The sequence below is a fragment of the Python bivittatus genome, unplaced genomic scaffold (assembly GCF_059951505.1).
Source record: "Python bivittatus isolate LINGU-HERP-01145 unplaced genomic scaffold, Pbiv_v1 ctg000330_np1212, whole genome shotgun sequence".
Lineage (NCBI taxonomy): Eukaryota > Metazoa > Chordata > Lepidosauria > Squamata > Pythonidae > Python > Python bivittatus.
Genome location: NW_028277058.1, coordinates 16136858 through 16162561, shown reverse-complemented (window position 1 = coordinate 16162561; position 25704 = coordinate 16136858). Strand labels below are relative to the sequence as shown.

At 35.6% G+C, this 25704-nt stretch overlaps 1 protein-coding gene across 2 annotated transcripts in view; it reads left to right on the top strand.

The window, feature by feature from the left end:
- The window catches only part of NELL2 (neural EGFL like 2), a 120616-nt gene that overhangs the window by 6128 nt on the left and 88784 nt on the right, over positions 1–25704 (top strand). For both annotated transcript variants that reach the window (XM_088141756.1, XM_088141755.1), the window contains exons 3-5: positions 17450–17600; positions 24965–25138; positions 25263–25359. In XM_088141756.1, the coding sequence (XP_087997882.1) occupies positions 17450–17600; positions 24965–25138; positions 25263–25359 (422 nt within the window). The remainder of the gene's footprint in view (positions 1–17449; positions 17601–24964; positions 25139–25262; positions 25360–25704) is intronic.

Below are 25704 nucleotides of genomic sequence, written 5' to 3'. Positions count from 1 at the left end.
AAAAAGAAAAGAAATAGAAGAAGTAACTTCCCGCTTCTTCCCAGCAAGTATATTCAACTTTAACAACTTATCACCATCCCTTAAAACACAACAAATAATCCTTCACCCCATATCTCACCTCATTCTCTATAAACATGCATATAAAACTGTCCTAATCCACAAAAGTCCATTAAGGGTTACCAGAAATAACCACATATCTGTTATAAACGTAATCCAATAAGTTCACTCAATTTCTTTCCTTTTCTTAAACAAACCCCCCAAATCTTATCAATCCAATAAAGTCCATAAGAAACCAAACAAAAGTATCAGTAATAGTAACGTAACTATTTTAAAGTTAATCAGATAAATTTAAAATATAAGAAATAATCCCATATAACTCTCTATCATTAAAACAAAGCCTAAAACATCTTCATAATCAAAAAGAGATTAAATATTGCCAGAAATAGAACTCTTATCCATAGAACAAATCTTTAAAACATCATCTTCCAGTCCTTGTCTAAAGAAATCTATTAAAGATTGCCAAATTAATAACAATCTTTCTATTTTAACCATGATCAAATAAGTCTACTTTATATTCCTTCTCCTTCCCAAATATCTTGATCTTAAGCCCCTTCAAATATCACCCCAACACTTGGTTTCCTTTCATTTTGTTGTTTTTGCTCACAAAATCAGAGACAACATTGCCACTTCCCTTTTGCAGATCCAGTATAAAAAGGTTATACATGCCACACTTCTGGTCTATTATTCGCAAGTCCTTTTTAATTATTGAAACATCAGCCGGCTTTGTTTGTAGGTTCAATTCATCTTGTTCCATATCCTTCTTATGGGCTATCATTTTTAAGTCCTCATTTAAGTCAATTTCATTCTTATTAAGTAGAGCTTGTTTCTCTTCCACAGCTTCATCTAGTCTTTCAATAATGGCAGAAATTTTTAAAAGTAACTTCTGAAAAAAATTTCCACATATCTCTTGATGCATCCATTATTTTATTTGCTTCTGAGCCCTCTAGTATCCTACCTTCAACAACTCAAGTTATCACCTTGTTTATTTTCCAATAACATCCACAGTTTCCCATGGAAAGGATTATATAATTAATTTTAAACCTTTCCAGATCCCTCTGGCCCGTTAGTCCATTTTTAACTTTCCAAAAATAACACTCTAAGCACCCTTTGCTGTGATCCAAAAAATAATATTTTTCCAAATCCTTAAAATTGTATTGAAACTTCTTTCATTAAGGGAAAGGAAACTCACCCAGGGAATACAGTAGAAACTTGATGATCTCAAGGTTCTTAATATTTCCAAAGCAATAAAAATATAATCCAAAAAGTGATTAAGAAATGAGGCTTGGTCGAGCTTTTAGTCCTTAAAAGGCTGCATTATGAGTATGAGCTTAGATGGTACCCTCAACTCCCAGCCACTCAGTCCATAAGCCAACTGCGAAACCATGTTTCCTGTGGTTACTCATGAGGAGTGGCTGTCTGGAGTGCATGTGGGTTATCTCAACAATCTCTCCTTGCTCCAGAGAGATTTTGCTAGTCCAGATCCAGCATTCACCCGCAGTTTTCCTTATAAACACTGTCCCACTGCTGGCAGGACATCAGCTTGCCATGGCACTCACCAGAAGTCCTCCATGACATGATCTTGGCCATTTACCTGTCATTTTCAAAAGGAACATCAGGAATGGGTTGAACATACTTGATAGGGAACTAGAGGAACCGTGGATTGAAATCAAATAAGTCGTAAAGGATGGATGTGAAAAGGGACTGCCAAAAACCAAGAAATGGAAGATAGAAACTGGATTTCACAATTTTGGTGGAAATTACCAAAAACAGAAGAAAAGCCAAAGCCAAGAAAGGCAGAGATCTCGGGAAAGAACTTAACAAAAAATTTCAGAGAGCTGTTAGAAGAGACAAGAAGTAGTATTACATTGACATCTTTAAACACACTGAAGATGGAAACACACATTGAAAAACAAGAAATGTCTTCTAAATAATCTCCCAACTCAGAAGGATGTTCCAACCTCAAACTCTGTATAGTAGAGATGTCAACATCCAAGATACCTTAGGTGATATTCCCTACTTAAATGAAATCTCAAATACTAGATGATGAAGTTAGATCAGACTCTTGCCATTACCAAGCTGGAAGGCTACAGGAATTGATGGAAAATCTACAGAAAAATGGCAAACAACAGGAGAAGAATCTATAAAGATGATTTGCTATATTTTATATTCTTTCTATTCTTGTAGTGTTGTTGTGTTTTTATTTTTGTACTGGGTTTGGTTAAGCTGCCAAGAGTCACTTTTGATTGCAGTGGCATACAAGGTTGCTAAATAAATAAATTAAGGTTCTAAACAAACTATGGCAGCAAGTCAATTGACATATGGCTAGCATTGAGTATCTACATACCAATACTAAAGAGACTTAACTGAGTATGCAAAGTATCATATAATATCCTTCATCTCACATGCTACCAAAATAATTCTTAGGATCATCCAACACAGATTAGAATTTACATGGAAGGGGTTATGCTAGATGAACTGGCTTTAGAAAAGGCCAAGGAGCAAGAGATTATTGCTGATGCATGCAGGATAATTGAGAAAGTCAAAGAATACCAAAAATATGTTAGTATGTGCTTCATGGATTATAGAAAGGCCTTAAATTGTGTCAATCATGTCTAGTTTTAGAATGTGCTTAGAAAAATGGGAATCCCAGAAAATCTCATTGTCTTCATGTAAAACCTATTCACAGGTCAGGAAGCCACAGTCCAGATGGGAAACGTGGGAAAACAGACTGACTCCAAATTGACAAAGCAGTGAGACACGGCTGTATAGTCTTCCCTTATTTTATTCCATTTATACGTTGAATATATATTTAGGGAAGTTAGATCAGAAGAAAGTGAGTGTGGTTTTAAAATTGAAGAAAGAAATATTAATAACCTGTGCTATGACACTTCTCTGATACTTGAAAATGCAAAGGATTTGCAAACTCTAGTAATGAAAGTCAAGGAGCACAGTGAAAAAATAAGACTAAAATTAAATATAAAGAAGACCAAACTAATGACAACAGGTACAACAGCCGGCCTCAGTGACAATGAAGATATTGAAATGATGAATAGCTTCTGCCTTTTAAGACTGAGTATTAACAATAAAGAAGAAAGAAATATGCTGCAGATTAGCACTTGGTAGGATAGCAATGTGGCCCTTGGAAAATATATTCATATGCCATGATATGTCTGTACCTATAAAGATCAGAATCATGCAGGCAATGGTTTTCTCTGTGACACTCTATGGAAGTGAAAATTGGACTTTGAAGAAGCAAGATAGAAAGAATATTGACCCTTTTGAATTTTAGTGATGGAGAACACTCTGAGAATACCATTGAATAAAAATGGATCATCCAACAAATCAATGCAGTGGTCTCATTCAAGGCACAAATGACCAGGCTTAAATTATCATACTTTGCACACATTATGCAAAGACCTAGCTCTATGGAGAAGGCTCTAATGCTGAAAAAGGTGGAAAGGAAGAAAAGAAGAGGACACCTAGCAGCAAGATGGATTGGTTCAGTTACAGTGGTGATGGGTGCACTGTTGGAAGACCTGAAAGACCAGGTAGAGACAGATCATCCTGGAGGAAATCTATGTGGTCACTAAGACTCAATACCAACTTGATGGCACCTAATCAATCAATCAATCAATCAATCGATCAATCAATCAATCAATCAATCAATCAATCAAAACAAGGCACCATTCTGCTGTCTTATGAGAAAAGGAGGGGGCAACTTGTCAGTCAAGCATTTCTGAGGGTTAGATATAATGTTTTTTCAATCCTAGCGAATCTGTAAGCTGTGACTCTGAAGCCAATCCATCCCCAAAGCAATAGAATATATAAAGGAGAAGTTAAATAGAGTTGCAAGGTTTCTTGATTATAAAAAATGGTGTGTCTATATGTGTGTGTGTGTGGTTGTTAGAGGGCCTGTATGTTCAGCAACTGGCCAGAGTGCAAGGGCTTACTATTAATGTCTATTGTCTGAGTGAGCAAAATGTATTTGGATATAATTGCAGGATCTATAAAATTGGCCAGTGGCTCCAGAATTTATCAGGACATGAAAGTTTATCACAGAGCCACTTTGAGTGTAAAGAGCAACATATAAGGTGATCAAGGTGTATGTCTGAGACCACTTAATTGTTGGATACCCCCTTCTCTGATCTTGTGGGATAGGGAGGGCTTTGTGTCATCGTCTGACAAGGTAGGCTTGCTATATCTAGGGTAGTTGCTTTGCAGGCGGCCCCTTATTCCACATGTAGGCACTTTATGGTTGGTTTAGAATAGGAACATTTAGCAGAGCAATTTAGTGCAAAATATTGCAAAACTATGCAACATAAAGGCTTTGCATGCACCAGCATTGCTCTTTGCAGCTGTCACCTGTTGGTTCCCAGTTGCATGAGCAAACTTAAGGGAAAAAAGGGAATAAAGAGAGAATAGTAATGTGTCTTTCCTATCTTTAGTGTGTTGCAGTTCTTTGAGTCTTTTGTCTAGTTATACTGTGCTGGATTAACACTTCCAAGGTGCCTCAAGTTCCCTGTCAAATTAGCTTATCCCTTAGTTTATCAGATAGTCCCTTTTTAAACTGTTCAATCAATGCCATAAGTTGGAAGTCAGCTATATATAACCATACTCTGTGCTTATCTTAACAAAATTGTTGAATCTCATGGTTGGCTATTGCATGTCTAGTCAGATCATTAAAAACAGCTTTTTTTCAGTCTGCCCATTAAATAAGTATAATTGTTAGGAATAAGGTATTATTTTCCAGAAAATAAATCACCAGTTTTGCAGCTTCCCTGATTAAAAGCCCACGTATAAATTCCTGGAACAATCTGTGGGAAACTTCTCCAGTCACAAGGAGATCTAAAACTTGGAAGCCCTTAATATTTTGGGATACCCATCAAGGAACCATGGAATAAAGAAACATAGTTGCTATGAAGTTTTGCAAAATGTTAACATGTTAACTTGTTCTCTATGAAAAAGATAAAACAAAAAGAAATAGTCTTTTAACTTGATGTATTTCTTCATAATGCATACTTATAAGCATTAATTTATAGTTGTAAAACATACATGACTGAAATGACCTAAATGAAAAGATGAAGGAATATTTTCACTTAGTAATTTTGTAGTATGAGATTCTTTGGTCATCTTATTAAATGGAATCAAAAAGCTAAAGAATAAGGGATAAATAAATATTCTAACTAATATTCTTGTATTACATCAGATATGTCGAACCATACTTGTTTGAGAAACAAGTCAGTGCAAGTAAAAGAGGCAAGTAATATCCAAACATTAGTCCTAGATTTGAAATATCTGTATTTATTTAATTAGAAGCTTAAATTCTACATTATGTATACATTTTATTCAGTAGTTATAATATAATTATAATGTATATAATTATAATATAATTATAGTATATGTAGTGTATTCAGAAAACAAGCTTTTATTTCATTATTTGGTGCTAACACTTAAGTTTGTACTTAGGTAAAGAACATGAAAATGCAGAATACCAAAGAGCAGATTTAATCTGTCAGAATGATTCATGAAGGAACTTTAGACTTAGTGGCTTCTTAAACAGTTCTTTCTGGTACAAGCTGTTGTCATAAAATAAAGCAGAAATAGACTGACTTGAACAGCCTGTTAGCACTGAGTTGCTGAATAATTCTCATCAATGACTGTTTCAGAGAGCGATACATTTTGTATACTAATTTTGTATTTGTCCCCATGTTTTTTTTAGAACAAATTGTGATCTTGGAATGAATCAGTTGTAAATTTGTTTATTTACAATATTAAACAAATGACGTACCAAACTGAGGTGGATGAGTGTCGATAAAAAAGTATCGTGTTTAGGAATACAGAAGTACAAAGTGTTAAAAAAAATCAACAGTGCAACTAGGTTAGATTTCATCAAAACCCAAATAAGCAACATGTTCACATTTAGAAAACTCAGCAAGGATGAACAATTCCTGTTGGCTTCAAGTGTCATGGAATGCTGGGAGTCACTAGGATAACAACATATAAATGGGAGGAGAGGTGGTAAGAAACGGATTTGGTCTTTTAGAACCCCTTACAGTTCATAGCATCTTGACAGAGAACATGCCAGTTGGGACCCAGAACAGAACCAGATAGTGAGTGTGGATAGGTAGAGGCTCTGGAGCTACATGAGGCTCATAAAAGTTTTGGATATAGGCCCTTGAAACCCTTCCAATTTGTCACCATAATCAATGATTGTACTGTAAACTGAATCATATTAAAATTTCACTTCCATTAAATCAGATTTAGTTTTTGTTCTAGTCTTATGTGTACCTCTCAAAGGTCATATGCTTTGTCCTGAAAGACATCCATGTCTCTGCATAAAGAGCAGAAAATACATTTTATTGCAAGGCTTACTTTAGATAATGAAAATAAGAGTAAATGTTGAATCTTTCCTCTCCTTCAATCCCAGTTCTTTTTTGGATCCTTATTCAAGTTGAAATAAAATACAAAACAAGATTAGGGATACAACTGAACTAAAATTCTTTACAGCCCAAATCAGCATGGCAAATGGTGAAGTATGCTAGGAGCTGTAGTAAACAACATCCTGCATCTTGTAATAGCTAAGACTGCAGTCTTGTAAACATTTACCTAAGGTGTAAGATAAATTCATCAAAACATAGTGCAACTGATTTCTAAATAAACTTATTGATGTTTGAGCTGTGAATCCTTATAATCTTTTGTTAATTTATAGTTATATCAGGGCAGATGACACATTAGGAGTTAAATATTTTGGGTCACAGTTATAGTTTGGAATGATAAAGATCATAAATGCAATTGTACGTGCTGTAATTTATTCAAGTATTATAAAGAATTTAGCCATTCCCTTTATAAACACCTCATATGTTTGCCTATAGCACAAATAATTTAGTTTAAAATAAATAATCCTATTGAGGTCTTCCAAATGGAAAACTATGCATGTTTTTTTCGAAATAGTATAGCCATCATTTTCACCAATAATTACAATCATAGGCTTCTACTATTAAATTTTGCCAAATATTTGGCTCCTATCACTATTATGTGATGTATCATTCTAAATTGAAAGTATCACTCTTTCTCAACTCAAAACTATTTTGTAAAAATGTTGGATTAAAATGAGAGGAGATTCCTATATTTGCTGCCCTGTGTTCCCAGAGAGAGGTGGGATAAATGCAATAATAAACAAGTAATTTAGTTTAGTTAGTTAGGTTCTATTGAGTTGGTCTGAATCCAGGAAAATTAAGTGAACAAATGCCCACAATCTCAACCTGTCCTTAGCAGTAATCCATAGTGCCTGCAGCACATTCCAATACACTCTGTGATTCCATCTATCCATATTATCCATTGTCATTTCCTACTTTACTCAGTCTTGCTAAGCACAGTAATTTTTCTAGGTCCATCATCCACTTGCATCACATGTACAAAGTATGAGTTTCTGCTTTTTCATCACCTCAAGAGAGCAGTCATACAGGATTTGCTGATCAAGTCTTCTTGCAGTTCCTGATACTCTTGGTAACTGTCTTCAAATACTTAATTCTAAGGTATCTATCTTCTTTCTCTCAACATACTCAATGTCCAGCTTCAGAGCCATTCATTACTACTGGAAAAAACTATTGCTTTAGTTATCATGATTTTCATTATCACAGAAATATCCTTATCTTTAAGATCTTATCTGTATGTTGGGATATTACAGAGATAGCTTTAATAAATTGATTGATTGATTATATGCCACAAAGTTGGTGTCAATTCTTAGTGACCACAGGTCTTAAAACAATGTACCTGTAGCCACTGTAACTGAATCTATCCACCTTGCTGCTGGTCATCCGCTTCTCCTTCTCTTCTCTCTCTCTCTCTCTCTCTCTTTTTTCCCCACCTTTTACAGCATTAGAGCTTTGCCCACAGAGCTAGGTCTTTGCATGGTGTCCAAAGTTGGATAATTTTAGGTTGGTCATTTGTGCCTTGGGTGAGAACTCTGGGTTGATTTGTTTGATGATTCATTTGTTTGTTTTATTGCCTGTCCATGCTATTCTCAAGAGTTTTCTCCAACACCAAATTTCAAAAGTGTCAATACACTTTCTACTCCGCTTCTTCAGGTTCTAACCTGAAGATTCTAGTCTTCAGGTTCCAACTTTTGCTTCCATAGGTTATCACAGGGAATGCTATTACCTGCACTATTCTGATCTTTGTAGGTATAGACACATCATGACATCTGAATATCTTTTCCGAGGCCTTCATGGCTATTTTACCAAGGGCTAGACTGCAGTGTATTTCTTGACTGTCTGTTCCTTTACTGTTCCTCAGCCTTTTCTAAATCCAGCTTAAACGTTTGGCATCTCTTTTGCCATGTAGGACTCTAATCTACGTTGGATGATACTAAGCATTATTTTGGTAGCAAGTAATTAAGGATATTGTACATTAGTTTGCACACTCTTTTAAGTCTCCCTTTTTGCATTGGAATATAAATTGACCTCTTCCAGTCTGTTGTGTCATTCTCCAGGTTTGCTAGCATAGCTTGGTTAGAACCTTTATTGATTCTTCTTCTGTTGCTTCCTATGTATCTGTGGGTATTCCATCAATTTCTGCAGCCTTCCTACATAATTGTAATGCTGATCTAATTTCAGCTTCTAGTACTAGAGGTTTTTGTAAGTAGGGAATATCTTCTAAGGTATCTTGCATGTTGCCATCTCTACTGCACAGTATGTCAGCATACTCCTTCCATCTTTATTGAATCTTCTTTGAATCAGTTACTATTTGTCTGTTGGTGTCCGTTTGCATACCAGTTCAAGGTTTGAGTTTCCTTGTTTTTCCATGTTTGTTTCCATCTTCAATGGAATACTGCTTCTTGTCTCTTCTAACAGCTCTCTGAAAGTCTGTCTTAAGTTCCCTCCTGAGATTTTTTCTCTTGTTTTTGACTTCTTTTCTTGCAATTTCCATGGTTTGTTCTGACATCCAGTTTGCTTTCTTCTTTTTCTTCGTCTTTGGCAGTCTCTTTTCACATTCATCCTTCTTTAAGTTCATTCCATAGTTCCTATGGTTTTTTCTCAGTGAGTTTCAGTATTTCAAAGCTTTAATAAATCAATCATAATTGATGATGCACATTTTTGCTTTTTTGAAGATGAGACAGCTGCCAGCTTGATATAATAACTTGCAGAAAACACCAAGTAATGTATAAAGCTTTAAGTTAATGAATAGAGATAAAATAAACTGAAGCTCAGTCTATTTATAAGCATAAATATGAGCTCAGAATAAGTGCAGCATAATACATGTGTTTAAATGAACATTTATGGAGGAAAGTAGAACTCTGCTTAAATTTAGAATAAATAGGATTGTCAAATCAGATGCCTGAGTTATTGTAAAGGCCACAAACATTTCTGCTGATAACTAATGAGTCATAGACAGACACAGATCGTTCTTGAAGTGCTCCCTGGTCAAAATAAAATAGAGGCATGAATGCAAATTGTATAAAACAGTTCTTAATGCAACATTTCATTTGTTTTACAAACAACTCAGAGGTTGAGTTTAGCCCAAGTTGATAACAACAATGTCTGAAAAGATAATTTTATGCTCACTTACTGAAAAATAAGATGCATTTGGACCTTTTTGTATATGTGACATGCAATAGGGACAATTGTCCTAGGCATCACACTTAGTCCTATTGAAGTATAATTCAGTATTTGAATGATCAAACAATCAATACTTTTCATTCAAATTGGTAAAGGAAATTAGCTAAAGTACAGTTGCAGGACCCATTGAGGAAGTCTGAATTGCTTCAATCAAGTATATTCACAGAAGCTTTGAATCACAACTGCAATAAAGAAGGTAAATCAATCTTCCATGAAATGTATCATGATTTATAAAAATATCTCCCCCCCCCAAAAAAAGTTCTCACCCATTTAGTCCTTTCTGAGCAGCAAAGATCTAGACAACCAGCAGCAAAGAGATACAAAACTCTTAACTCTTTGCTACTATATAGTAGTTGTCCAGATTAAAGTCACATTGCTGTATGATAGCTCTTCTTTATAAAAAGCATAGGTTGCCATATAATAGTGCTGAAGGGTAACCAGAATGATGCTTCTCCAGTTTTCTACAGCTACAGTATTAAGATAAAGATGTCCTGCTTTCTGTTTTACCTAGTTATGTTAAAGGACACTTAGTTTTCTGATGCATTTATGAACTTGTTTTCACTGTTATTCAAACGAGCACAAATGCATTGCAGCAACCCAGAATAGCAGAAAAGGAAACAGACCACCTATACAACATCTTCCAACAAAATGGATACCCACGAAACTTTATCAAAAAGTGCCTGAGCACTCAACCTACTATAACACAACCAACACAAGCTATGAAAAGGATAACACTGCCATACATCAGAAACGTCTCCAAAACTACCAACAGGCTATTACAACCACATGGCATCTCCGTAGCACAAAAACCAACTAAAGCCCTCCAAAACATCTTAAGCAAACCAAAGGACCCAGTAGCCCAAGAAGAAAAAAAGGAGTAATCTACAACATACAGTGTAAGGACTGTAACAACCACTATGTAGGACAGACAGGCAGAAGGCTTACAGAACGCATCCACGAGCACCAACTAGCAGTCAGAAGACATGATGAAAACTCCTTAATCTCACAACACATGGACAGACGGAACCATAGTTTTAACTGGGAAACTGTCAGCATCTTAGACCAAGCTAAACCCAAAAATGCAAGAGAATTCTTGGAAGCTTGGTATTCAGACAAGGCAGCCATCAACAGGCACATAGAGATAAACAACATTTACACACTATTCAAAAGAGACAAAAGAAAAGGAAAACAAAAGACCAGAACATCTCACCAGCAATCATCACCCAGATAAGCAGAAATTAACACCAAGATTACCACCAGACATACAAACAGTAAACAATACCTTAATCAAGGAACTACCAGAGGAAAAAAATAGAACAAGACAAAACCCACACCCCCACCAACACTGGCAGGGCATGCCACAATATATAAACAGAGAACAAACCCCATCCTAGCATTGAAGATGTTACCTAGCTGGGTAATGAAATGTTTGCAAGAAAACAACCAAGCTCAGAGAACCCCAAGGACTCCACAGTCTGCTCCTGTCTTGTGTTCATATCAGTTTGACTCTAAGATAGTTTCAGAAAATCTTATTCAGATGGAGAAATTTGAGCAAGAGGTTGCAAGGTATTCAGTCCAGAATGCAGGTTCCACATCTTCCCATTGGACAATTCTCCTGCTACTGTGCTCTACCACCTTGCTGTTTCAGGAAAGCTATTGCTAATTGATTTTCTTCCTGTATCAATCCAATCAATCAATATGTTTATTGTTATTGGTCATAACAAATAAGATAAAATCTACTTAAAGTGGCCAAACATTAATAAAATACATAAAGATCAGTAAGAGCATTAAAAACATTGTTATTATAGCAGATAAAATAATGGAGAAACATTAGGAACATTTGATAAAATCTCTCTTTTTAGCATCAAGCTGTGCAAAGCTTGCTAATCTCCATGTCTCCTTGTCTAAATTCATTAAATATTCAATTTTATGTGAACCAGGCCAAAATGATTTGCCTAACAAGAAGGGCTCCAAAATTTTTCTGTGTGCTGAAATAGGGCAGTACAATAAGTAATGTGAAAAAATCTATTATTTCCTCCTGTATATTTATACTTGGGTGAAAGTATGTATATAACACACACATATATATGTTCTTAAGGATAAATGAAATCAACACAGTACTGTACTTTATTTACACTAAACCAAAAACTAAAACTTAGTTAAGAAATGAAAAAATTCAATTGTAAATGAAATCTAAATCTAATATTGAGCCTATAATGTAATACATTAGCAAATTAGAAATAAACTGTACTGTAAAATCTAATACTCTAAAATATTAATGATAAATTACAATTAATATTTCGTTCACACATTACCAAGGGCTGATGGAACAAATATAAAGATATTGCTCATGTAGTCCATAAGTCTATAAGGCAGTTGTTTCTGCATGTTTATAGCTGCTATACAAAACTTTGCTACATTACGTGTAATAAGTCTATCCTTACCTGTTGGGGGGGCATTATATAAGATTTCTCAGACTGGCCTGGAGGAAACTGGCTGAACAACAAAGGAAAAATCAGTCTTCTTTGGGTATCATTATAGAAAGAGCAGTGTAACAGCATATGGAAGATAGATTCAATTAAACCAACATCACCATGGCAGGTTCATTTAGCTGCAGGAACTTTATTAAATCACCTGTATAATAGTGATAAAGGCAAACTATTGTATTTGGCTCTGAAGAAAAAACAGCCTTTCTCTGATAATTCTCTTAGACTGAGTGAATTTGAGAGATGTAGGAGATCAAGGGAGAGGCCGCACGATGAACGTTTTCTAAAAATGGCTTGTTTCCAAGAGGCCTTGAATTTATTGAATAAAAGAAATGGGATGAATGCAACTGAGAAAGAGGTAAGGATCGAACCCTTCTACCTCTGGTAACTAGAGAAATTGCTGAAAGGCTGCCCTGCTGGACACTTTTTAAAGCACAGAGAAAAATAGGAAGTTCAAGGAGAGAAAAATAATAATTAAAAATCTGCTTGGTTTCAAAAAACAACGATTCTATCTACAAGATAAGTGTTATAGTCATTCTGCTATTCTGAGCATTCACATGAAAGAAGCTTTCAAAGGTATCTGAGGCCATAGTAATCACTGACTTTGCCTCTGGGATGTAGCCAGTGAACTGCTGGGTTAGCCTGCAGCAAACTGTACCGCTCAGTCCCAGACAGGAACATGAGGTGACATAACATGGGAAATTATACTTTAGCAGAATAACACCCTGTGAGAGCACTTTGATGGTGGTGTGATCAGTTTGTGCCTTTCAGAAATGATTGTCAGCCTATTCTAGTGACAGGGCAGCTGGGCAGTGTGGACAAACCCTGCTGTATAGGGACTTTCCTGACGTGTCTATCAGTGAAGTTCAAGATGGATTGGATGAATGTGTGGTGACGAAGCAGAATAGGTTTATGTGTTCTGGCTCTGTAATGGATCACGCAGGAAAAAGTGGTTATTTGCTGCTGTAGGATTAACATAAAATTGTTTAAAATATAGGCTGGGTAGAAGATAAATCCAGGTTATGTGATCAAGGTAGAATTTTGGGGTTACCAGAACATTTTGGTGCTAATTTAAACTGCAAGTGGGAAAAATTCCTATATCTCTTTTTTCCTGTATGATGTCTTTTGTACTGATATGAATGAAGATCTATACTTAAAAATAGAACTGGCTTTGTGCAAAAGAGAAACATAAGAGCACCGCACAAGATGCTTGTAAGAGAAATGCTTCATTAAGGGTCTATTTTTGGTCCTCATCACAGTCATTGTCAGAGAAGAGGCACACTGGAGAGCATATATATATTTCTAAATTCTGATTGGCTTTCTCTTGTACTTCATTTACTGACAATTAATTAAGGCTGGAAAAGTCACATTGATGATAATGAAAGAGGTCTTCTTCAGATGTATTCTTCTTTTCAGAGGTTGTAAGGAATTTTACGGTCCGTGATTGCAGCAGTGCGGTGCAGTATTACTCATTCTCTGCTACTATGCTATGATCCCTGCACATGTGGTACTTCTTTCTTATAATCTCTAGGTTTTGGAGACTACCAGTTTTGAATTTGTGTTCTAATCTGGATATGGTGCTGTTTCTTAAAGTTGTTTGTTTATTAAACTGAATTTTTCATGGACTATTGAGGCATCTTAATAGCTAATTCGACTACATAGGTTTTAGAGATTGATTGATCCAGTTCTGATATTTACTTCTCCCAGTAGTATAGTGAATATTTAGACATCATAGTCCTGGAAAGTTTTTCAGAGAAGGAGCCATGGCATTATCTATTGGGGTGTCAGAGTAACTGGGATTTAAATGAGGCTTTCAGTGTTGATTATTATTTGTCACAGAGAAGCCTAAAAACAATTCAAGGAAAGTAATCAAGAACAGGAAACATCTTTTGTTTTTGATGGGATTCCTACTTCACAGTAGCAGTTTAAATATAAAATTTTTGTTGCAATATAGTTTTAATGTTTAATTAAAAACTAAACGCTGCATTTTAATTGACTAAAGATCTTGGACTCCACTGAATTCCATGAGGCTTAATCTCAAGTAATTCTCAATCTCAGTCAGGTACATCTCAAGCACAGGATATGAAATTAATAAACAGAGGAATATTCTATAATATGTGCTGTTGAACTGTGAGACTCTGTTTATATAATGAACATACATTTCTGATAATCTGCTGCACTTCCAAATTTACTACTCAGTATTACTTGTCCATTTAGCCAGTATGAATAACATTTAGAACTCAATTCCTCCTATATTTGTGTGTTTCATTTTTAATAGATATGTGCAGCTTCATTATGGGGGATGTGTGATAAATGTATTACTATATTTGCATTTAACTTTAGGCTTTATACACATAATAGGAAATGGGAGGGAGGATCATAATAAATAACTGCACAAGCCTGGTACTTTCAACCTCTACCAGAATTTGGGGTGTATGCGTTCCTCCAGGGGGGAAAATATCAGCCCTACAGGATAGTCCAGAAGTAAACCAAACCATGAGTACTAATACTGCCTTTAGCACTTCCCCCCTTCCCTGCCTTTACTTTACAGAGAACTAGGGAGAGTCCCTTCTGAGGCACTTACTCCTTCCCCATTCCTCCTTTGGACTCAGATCTCGTTTATCAGACCATTGTCTATTTTGTGTCATTTCCTTCTGTCTCCCAAGGTTATTCTCACAGCCCATTACAGTATGCCACCTACTCTTGAATTTCAGCTGTTCTTGAATAGATTCTGAAATCTGGATGATGGAGAACAGGAAATTACTCTTCCCTAGGAATGTAAATGGCTCCACTTTCCCTCTTTTAACCAGAATTTATAAGCCTAAGCATTTTTGCAGTGTGTAGTGCTAAGGACAACACCTAATATCAAAGTAAGAAAGAATAAAGGAATTATATTTCAAGAAAGGCAATGCAGGCAAACTTTAGAAAATGGGTTAGCTGTTATAAGGCTGAGACCTGTATGCTAAAGGTATCAGTCATTAATCTGAGTAAACAAAGAAATAGAGGGACAGAGAATGGGAGCACTTGGTTGTACCAGGGAGCACAAATATCAATTAAAATAAATAAAAAGTCCATCATGCATCTGTCCCTATTTTCCCTGCCAACTTTACCTTACTAGTTCTAACTCTCTCAGGGCTCTTTGTGCCCGTAATTGAGCTACCAATCAGAAATATTTTCTTAGTGTGCTTGAGCCTCAACATTTCTAATTTTAAACGTGAAAACCATTGCCAAAGGAAATAAAAGTAACAATGCTATGAACGTGTGACAGGTTTCCACTTTCTCACGTGCCAGTAATATTGATCCAGCCATACAGAAGAAAGACTTGGTAGTCCAGGAAAGTCCTGAAAAGGTCCTTATACTACAAATCTTACCATGTAGTGAAGAGAAGAGGCAGGGATGAAAATAAACCAATTGCTTGTCCACTGCTCTTGCTGTATTATTATATTTTTTTGCACCACAGTGAACTATATGATTATAGTGATTTATATATTGAATAAATAAATAGTGAATCTGAACATGCAGTCTTTGTCCTGCTTGCTAGATCTATCATGGAGCTAAACTGGATTTACTTAATGAGTAAATCTGTATAGGCTAACTATGTAGATATAATAAGTACAGGTAGTCCTCAGTTAATGATGGTAATTGCCAACTCCATGGGTAAGCAACATGGTCGTAAAACGTGATGTCATATGACGTTGCGAACTTATGACAGCAGTACCAACAGCAGTACCGGCAGTCCCAATTGCTGCCATTAGATGAATCCCACATGGTCGCAGTGTCCCACAGTCATGTGAACACCATTTGCAACCTCCTTCCAGCTTACCCAGAAACCAGCAGTGAAGGTCACAAATGGTATCCTGTGACTGCAAGATACTGCAATGTCATAACTGCAACCCGGTTGCCAAATTGCAATCATGCGACCATGGGGACGTTGCCATGGCCACAACAATGAGGAACAGTTGTAAGTCCCCTCATTCAGCAATGTTGTAACTTTGAACAGTTGCTGAACTAGTGGTCACTGAATGAGGACTACCTGTATGTCTTCTTTGGATTCCTTCCCCCCTTCTTTTGTATTTCTTTTCCATCTTTGGCTTTCCTTATGACTTTAGCTGCGCACCTCTGGACAGCAGCATGTATATCTGTGCATGTGCATGCACATGACAAAACAGGCAAGATGGAGGATGCAGCAGTCAAATGCACCCACAAAGGAACAGGACTTCCATCACAATGCCACAATTACCAACTTTCCTGTTTTGATCTTTCCCTAGAGATGCTGCTAGTCCTGGAGGACTAAAATGCTTGCAAGCTGTTACCCAACCGTGGATTTTCTCATAAGTAATCATGGTTGTTTTAATTTGTTTATAGAGACAAAAGGACAATCTAAGGTCTCTTTGCAGCTATGTTACATAAAAAGGATACATAGGCAGTTAGGGATTTCTCCATGTGCTCAGAGTAATAAGCAGAATAATTCAAACATGACTTTTTTTTAAAAAAAAGTTACCTTGCAGTTGTAAAAATATATATTTTTACATCCTAATTTTTATCACTGAGCACATTACATTTTGCTTAGAATTGTGAATTTTATCCTCCATTTCTTGCAAAGAGTATATGCCATTGTGTTAGTGTGTTTTGGCCTTTGGGTGAAATACATGTTTCCCTGTGTATTTTTCCTTTGTCTCTTGCTAACTTTTGGTGAACAAAGTGTTTATATTTTCAGAAGACTTTGGTGTACTTCTTACAGAATATAAATTTGGAATACTTTCTTTACTTTAGTATGTGATTGCTAAAACAATGAACTGTATGAAGTAATTGCATTTGAGTGGGTCCATAATTTAATAATGCTGGCATTATGTAGCCAAAAAATGAACCATTTAACCAAAATATTAAGGAGATTAAAAGTAATTTTAAAAATTAACACAATATTGTTACAAAAATGAAAAGTTTAAGAATCCTAAACTGAATTAAATCTATCCTTGGTGAAAATTTCTAGAACAACTTGGTTCTAATAATTGCAATCATTTTTGTGTTCAAAATTTAAAACAACATGCTTCTTTGTAAAAAAACTGTAAGTGTATTCAACATAATTTTATATAAAATATAGCATTTCAGTGATGAGGATGAATATTTGACTTTGATTCCACACTGAAATATATAATGAAATAGGTCTGAAAGTTTTTTGTAGTTGACTAAACAATTATTTTTGACTTTAACCAACTGTAAAGATATATTTCTATGCCTAATTTACTTTTGAACTGGAATAATATTGTTTGTTTTGGTTTATTTCAGGTACTGCAAGAAATATAAAAGCATCTCCAGAGAAAGCTGAACTTTTTTTCCAGAAACTAAGAAATAAACATGAATTTACAATGTTGGTATCACTCAAACAAACTCTCTTAAATTCAGGTGTTATTTTTTCTGTTCACCATTTAGATCACAGGTAGGCATAAAAATATACATTTCTTGAGGTTTATTTATTTATGGTATACTCAAATTGATTGATTTAAAAAAACTATGCAGGATCAAACCTATATCATGCTTAGATGGGAGCCTACTAGAAAAAAGAAGCAGGATTAAGCAAGATTAAGCATTGAAAAAAATACTTTTGGAATAAAGCAGAGGCAAACAATTTCTGTGCTGTTGCCAAGAAAAATGCTTGCCTATGGTTGCACCTAGTTGAGCTCAATTCAAAGAAGTCTTGCCTTCACAACTGAGAACATGCCTAAAATCTGAAAGAGATGATGGAGACAAACTTGGGCAACGATCCAAGTATGTCTGTACAGAAGCAAATTCTACTGAAGCAGATTAGATTTATTTCTAATACATTTATTGAGGACTGTTTAGAGATTAATTTAAACATGGCATACAACTTTGAAAGTGTGACCATTCTCCAAGGTTAGAGAAATCTATCTGCAATAATATGTAGAAGACTGAGCTAGAAGACCTGAGGGCATTTGAGAAATGTTTCTTTATGATATGGTAAGACACTTCTTATCACGTGCAAAAGAGTTGTTACCAAGGTTGTTAATGTATCTGCTACAGCAGATGAAATAGTCAGTATACAGTGGTACCTTGAGTTACGAATTTAATCCGTTCCGTGACTCTGGTTGCAACTCGAATTGGTTGCAACACGAGGCAAATTTTCCCATAAGGTTCAATGTAATTACCGTTAATCTGTTCTGGTGTGGAGGACAGGGAGGTGGCTATTGCTTGGAGGGAGAGTCAGGGGCGGAAAAATGGCCGCAGACCACGTGTCAGGGGCGGAAAAATGGCCAGGGACCACGTGTCAGGGGCGGAAAAATGGCCGCAGACCATGTGTCAGGGGCGGAAAAATGGCCGCGGACCACGTGTCAGGGGCGGAAAAATGGCCGCGGACCACGTGTCAGGGGCGGAAAATGGCCGCGGACCATGTGTCACGGGAGGGAAAATGGCCGCGGATCCGGTTCGTAACTCGAGGTGGTTCGCAACACGAGGTAAATTTCTGGGGCCGGAGCTGGTTGTAACACGAAAAATTCGTAAGCAGAGGCATTCGTAACTCGAGGTACCGCTGTATGTCCCTAGCAAAGAATTGTCAACATGGTCCTTAAAAATATAGAATGACTCCTAGAATCTAATGGAGTTTGTGGCTATAAATCAGCGTAGGATTGACTATGCTATGGCACTGCTGAAACAATATTTTTTCTTTGTTGTTTCATATAGGCCATAGTAATCTTTTCTTCCCTCCTTCCCTCTGTCCCTTCCTTCCTTGAGAGGTACAGGTTTGTTCCTGTGTTGGCTGTAAAACATCTACTATTGGATTTTGTTTGGGGTATGGTTGTTCAGAAGCTAGTTTTAAAATGAATATGCATTAACATCTCTGGATCTCATTAAACTGCTTCTTGAATATCTGAGACCAACAGGAATTTTTAAAAAAGAGAAAAGTCTTTAGGCCTTTAAAAAGCTACTGATAGGATATATAATGGGTTTTCACTTGTAGAACTAGCTAGCATAAAACTTTCTTTGTTTATAATCACATGCGTGTGTCATATTTAGTTACTCTTTTGCAACTTTCAGATATTGTAGAGTGAAGTAGAGTGAAACATATAATGTCTAGCATAGTGGATATGAATCAAATACTATTCCTGAAGATCGGGTGGATGGGAATTATTTAGAATGTCCTCCTGGAATTTCTGCATGGGATATTCCTGATTCTGTGAAGTAGATCTCACTGAATTATTCTCAGGGATGGATGTACTATAGATTGTAGCATAACAGCTAATATAAAGTAGCTATTTTGGCTTCTTTCTAGAAATTGTTGCCAAAATAGTTTGTAGATGTTATTTTTGTTCTTATTCTGTCAATTAAACATGGGAAAAGGAATAGTTATCTGAAAAGTATCAATTTCTAGTTATGGAAATTTACTAAATTTATTGTAGGGAACATACAGTCTGGCTTTATAGGAATTTACAAGTAAATAAGGCAGATATGACTAAAATAATAAATAAATGCAATATTTAGATTAATGATTGCCACTAGTAGCTATCACTCAACAGTGAATGTGAACTTATTATCTCTCTCATAGGATTTCTTAATTAATATCTAATCTTGCTGCTGATAAGAGGTTTCTAATTTTAATAAGTGTTAAATCTAGTTTTCTAAACCCTTACTGTTTAAATAATCAGAATTAATGTGTGAACAATTTTCTTTCTGATGGACACACCTGTAATTCTAAACTTTAAAGCATAACATTAACATCTTTTGAGTTGAAATTGTCTTCAGTTACTGTCATCAAATGCGCTTATCTCAGTAGACTACCACGGCATTGGAATATATTTTGAAGACAATGCTATTGTCATATACTGTTTACTTTTCATAGATTTTCTCTCCAGATATTGCATCTTTTAACAAATTGTAGTACATTAAAGGGTATCTTGAATGCCTCATTCTTCACAAAAGAATCTTCTATGATTGAGATGCATGATTCATGTAATACTCCATGTCAGACTTGATGCAAAATAGCAGTGTACTATTTAAGCTATAATGTTGCTTCCTTGAGGGGTCTTACCAACAGTATATGCTCAGATGCAATAATCTGCACAGTAATAATTCATATTGTTTTAACACTCAACTTCAAAATGGCAAGTTCTCCATGCAGTGGCTTCCACAGAGAGGGGAAGATGTGTGTGTGTGTGTGTGTGTGTGTGTGTGTGTGTGTGTGTAGAGAATGACAAAAGCAGCATCCTGCTGCTGTAAGCCGTGCCCCTTTTGTACAGGCCTTGTGATTTCACATTGACATATGAAAGGGACAGATCTTGCAGTGTGATGACATGAAATTGCTTTCATCATTTTGGCAAATAGGTTTATTAAAGCTGTGTAGGAACTATATGCATCTGGAAGGGAGGTACAAGCTTTTAGCCAGATAATTATGAGTAACTTGGGCAAATGAGTAACTGCCAGTGTGTGATGGGTAGAAAAGTATATGTACTTCAAGAGACGTAGTTGTGTTGGTCTGTTGCTGCAAACACAACAAAATATCCGTGGCAGCTTAAAGTTGAACCATTTCATGCTAGAATCTTTGCATTCCACACGTCATCTAAACTTTTCAACAAGATAACAATGTACAATTTAAAACAGAGGTTGGGAAATTTAGCAGGTGTTAGGCATCCCCTAGGGGACGCGGTGGCACAGCGGCTTAATCACACTGAAAGTTGCCAGCCAGAAATGGTCAACACTTCAGCGATTCGAGTCCCGCTCTGTGCGGCAGAGTAAGCTCCTGTCTTATCCCCAGCTTCTGCCAACCCAACAGCTTGAAAGCATCCACGAGTAGATAAATGGGCACTCTCACCCTGATGGTAGGAAAAATGCTGGCGGCGCCTTGCATGGGAGACGGGACCAGTTGCCGGTAACGTGGAAGCCCCGTACGCCCGAAAAAGGTGCGAAGCAACGGAAACTCCGCCTCCTGCGCTTGCCAGCTGGGCTCCACTCTAGGAAGGAGGCACTGGCAAACCACTTCCAAAACACCTTGCCTTGAAAATTGCAGGGACTCGTCCAGGCAGTCGCCACAAAATTGGTCACGATTGAGTGTGAATTAAAAAAAATAAAGGCATCCCCAAAATTAATAATCGACAGAATCCCTTGAGAATTCATGAGAATTCTCACGGTCTTGCCCAATCTCACAAGTGAACACTCAAATCATTGGCAAGCACAAAATTGCATGTGGTTTGGTGATATTTTAAAATTATTTAATTTTGGCCATAGATACCATGTAAAGTGGTGTGGGCAGAATGTTATGTACCTGATCTTAAGGGTTTACAGTAGCATTTTTTAAACAACCATAATTAAGTAAAATTACCTGTGATGTGAATCTACATACTGCATTTTTATTTCATTTACCTTACTTAATTTATCAATGACAGGATATTTGTGATGTTATGAATGCTTTATGTATAATGCTATGTTATACATAGATTGAATTTTGAATGTTTAGTTTCAACTTCTTTCTTTCATTTCCCTCTAATCATACCAGGAATTTCTCCCTCCCTGTTTGAACAAAAATGTGGTTATATACTAGTCATTTTAGGATAATTTCCAGTGCATCTGATAGGCTAGATTCTAGTATCTGAAAGCTTTTTCCATAGTAAGTGGTTTAGTCTTTAACATGTCACAATCATCTGTTACTTCGGAAGTATAAGCAGACATAATATAATGGAGTGTAGCAAGCATGATTCATTTATCTGAATACCTACACTGTGTAAAACTAGGAATCATTAATATTTTTGTTTGTTACATAGAACGTTTTTGTCAGAAATGTAAGCACAAGGCTGTCTTACATATTTGTGTAAAAGGGAAATTAAAGCATTCCAGCACTGAACCAATAGCTTCATTTGCTTCTGATCTTTGCAGCTTAATACTCTTGTCATCCATACTGCTTTCAACTTCTTCACTGATACCCTGTCACTCTACTCTTTCATAGCGAGTTATCTCTTTTCTGCTTCTTTTCCTGACCTCCTTCTTTAATTCACTCAAAGAATTCAATCACAGCTTCCAACAGTTATACCATAATACTATTATTGTTCCTATATGTCCTATTATTTGTTCCTATATGTCCTATAAGAAGAGATCACAAAGATAGCCAGGCACTCTTATGGCTACACATTACTCTAATATGTTACAGGCTGACTTTTCTAGATTTTGTTCTAGAAAGTTTCTTCTCTAGTTCAGCTTCACTGCTGACCTCATTATTATCTTGACTATCTTGACTATCTGGATTATGTTCCTTAACCTCCATGTAAACTACATTCTGGATACATTTTGTTTATGTACAAAGTCCCCAGCTCCAGTCTCTGAATTTACATTCCATCCTGGACACTTTCCTTGCAAACATCTGGAGTGCTCTAGTCTTGCTTTCAGACAGCTTTCAGGCCTAAATGTGCTAGGTTGGTCATTTAGACCACAACATAGTGATACAGAATGAGGAACTAAGTCTTGCAATAGACTTGGATGCAAATTTCACTCTTACATTTTCTCTGGCAACATTATTTTAGGTCTCAATAATGTCACTCATAAGATTAGAGATTTATACTTCTATAATTTTTCATTAAATCTATGGCATCATGTTTCTATAATGTGCCACTGCATTTTATGTAGAACAAATAGTCAAGATCTATACTTCAACTCCCCCAAACGTTCCCTGACTAGCCTCAAGTTAGCCATCTTGCAAAAAGATTACAAGAATCAGGTTTATCACAAAATGGCTCAACTAGACAGTCAACTATATTTTATGTGGAATTAACAGAATTAAATGGTTTTTCTTACATGTATTAAGAGCTCAGCAATATTTGGGCCTTTATCTACTACTAAGTACTGTCAATTCATCCTTGAGTTGGCAGAAAATAGTAGAGGTATGAAATTTGCTGTTCCCATTGCCAGTTCCTCTTCAGGAAATGAGTGCTTAACAGATTTTACCACTAATTGGTGTTAGAATATTATATAGTTTGATATAATACAGCTAACAATGACATAAACCTATTGACTTGTGGGTTGGAAATGAGTTGAAGGCATCCCATGGGGAAAAGGGGGAAAAATGGCTGCAAAGCAAAGTTGTGATGTGGTTAAGTACAAATGGGGACACAGCCTAACAATCTGGGTTTTGAACATAAGTGTTGTGAATGGCTATTGCTAGAAAGACTCTTTCTATGCTTAATTATTCTATATTTTATTTTTCCTTATCACTCCAGCCCCAAATGAGTCTGTCTGTCTGTCTGTCTGTCTGTCTGTCTATCAATCTATTTATCTTAGAAGAATCCTTCATATGCATCCGATGAAATAGATAATAGCCCATGAAAGTTATAATAAAGTTATTAAACTTCAAGTTGCCACAAAATCATTTGTTGCTTTTGCTTCAACAATGTGTTTTATTCTGATAACTTTCTATAAGCCTAAATTATTTTTATTCACTTAGGAAAATATTTAACATTTATTCAAATGTTTAATCACTCCGGGCAACAAGAATAGGAAATGTTTGAAAAAAAATTAACGTTAAAACCTGATTTCTGTTTAAGCATTTTGTTAAGCTTAACTGACTTCTTGCGTTTGATATTAAACTGACTTGATGTCTCACCATATTTTTCTGTTTTCTTTTTGAACCTAAGGTTAACTTAATTTAAATTTATTGACAATATTGAAATTTGTCTGCTATGTATCTCAGCTCATGTGATTATTAAATATGTAGGCTAAAGATTTAATACAACTGATATCCAACACCTCTAGGAACAGAAAGTTGGGAAAAGCTGTTATTAATGAATCAGAGATGTTGGTATTATTTTATACTGCTTGTTTTCTCTTCATGCTTTACTTTTTTTTTACGTAAACAGCATCAATATTGTCTCATATTATTTAATTTCCTTTATACACCAATACATACAAAAATAGCAAGAAATTCTCAGTGCAAATTATACACTAATTGTAACCATCAAATTGCAGCATGATCGACTATGAAGCCATTTTTTTTAATATCAGAAATGTAATAATGACATACTGTTTAGAATGTTTGAAGGTTTTTTTTTTTAATATAATACAGTCAAATAACTGTAATTGTGTAATCTTTTACAGAAGGCTTCTGTAGATGGCTTACTACTAGATTATATGAATCAAGCACTACTATACATTTCATATATGTTTCCAGGAAAGTTAATATTAAATTTAATTAGTACTAGAATCTTTTGCAATGACATATCTCTATTCCTAGGAATAGGAATAATTCAGTTTTATTTAGTTCAGTCAGCACATTTACATGCTGATTAGGAAAGAAAATAAAATTAAATTGTGAAAAATATTGGGTCTGCTATTTTCTGTTTTGTCAACTATTGTCTTATCCCTTTTCAACTTTTGAGATGGAAGAAATTATTACATTAGGTTATGTACAATTAACTTTATTTTGTTTTCATTCATATCTTCATTTTATTTATAATGAGTAAAGGGGCAACTAGAGCAAAGCCGAAATATTTCGGTGTGGAAGAAGAACTACAGAGAGAAAAAACACACACAAATTAAGACTGTTTATTTCATGGAAATGTACATTTATACTGTTTTGGGTCATTTGTGACAAAGCTAAAGGAGTGATATGTTTAACTTTTGATGCGATTTGTTAAATTCTGAATTATTCTATGCCACAGTAAAACCAGTTTACGAGAAAATCTAACTATGTGGCGTTTGCTTTTTATGAATAAGTATTCATTTTTAGTTTGTATGTAAAGAAGCATGGTTTCTGATTCTTTAGTGTTAAATTGCTTCACTTTGTAACTTTCTGGTCCATTTCTGGTGCAGGTACTTGGAACTAGAAAGCAGTGGCCATAGAAATGAAATTAAATTGCACTATCGTTCAGGAAGCCATCGCTCACACACAGAAGTATTTCCTTACATTTTGGCAGATGACAAGTGGCACAGGCTGTCCTTAGCAATCAGTGCATCACATTTGATTTTGCATGTAGACTGCAATAAGTAAGTTGAAAGTTATATTTTGTATTAGTAACTTGTAGCTGCAGTATTCAAGATCATCTGTGAATTGAAAGAACATGACTACTTTTAAAAAGTGTTTTACTTGCACTTTCTTTTTTTCAAATAGAATATATGAGAGAGTTGTGGAAAAGCCCTATATGGATTTACCAGTTGGCACTACCTTTTGGTTGGGACAAAGGAATAGCGCTCATGGCTTTTTTAAGGTATTTTTTTTTTAAATTGAAACCATGTTTTAAGTTTAAGTAGACAAGATTTTTTAGCTGGAGCAATGCATGTATTGTAAAAAAATATTTAAGCACATTTGAGAATATTATCAACTTTGATGGTGAGGCTTGTATTATATATATTTTCCTTGGACTGTTAGGTCAGTTATGACTGTTTTATGATTTTAGCTTCTCAGCTCAGGACAATAGTTGGACACTATGGGATTTTTTGCTATTAGGCCTTTTTGTTACATGTTTTATAAAGTTGAAGGTGATATGAAGTCCTTTTCCTCCTATGCTCGTCTCATCTTGTGTCAGAAGTGCAGGAACTGGGAAAGGGAAAAT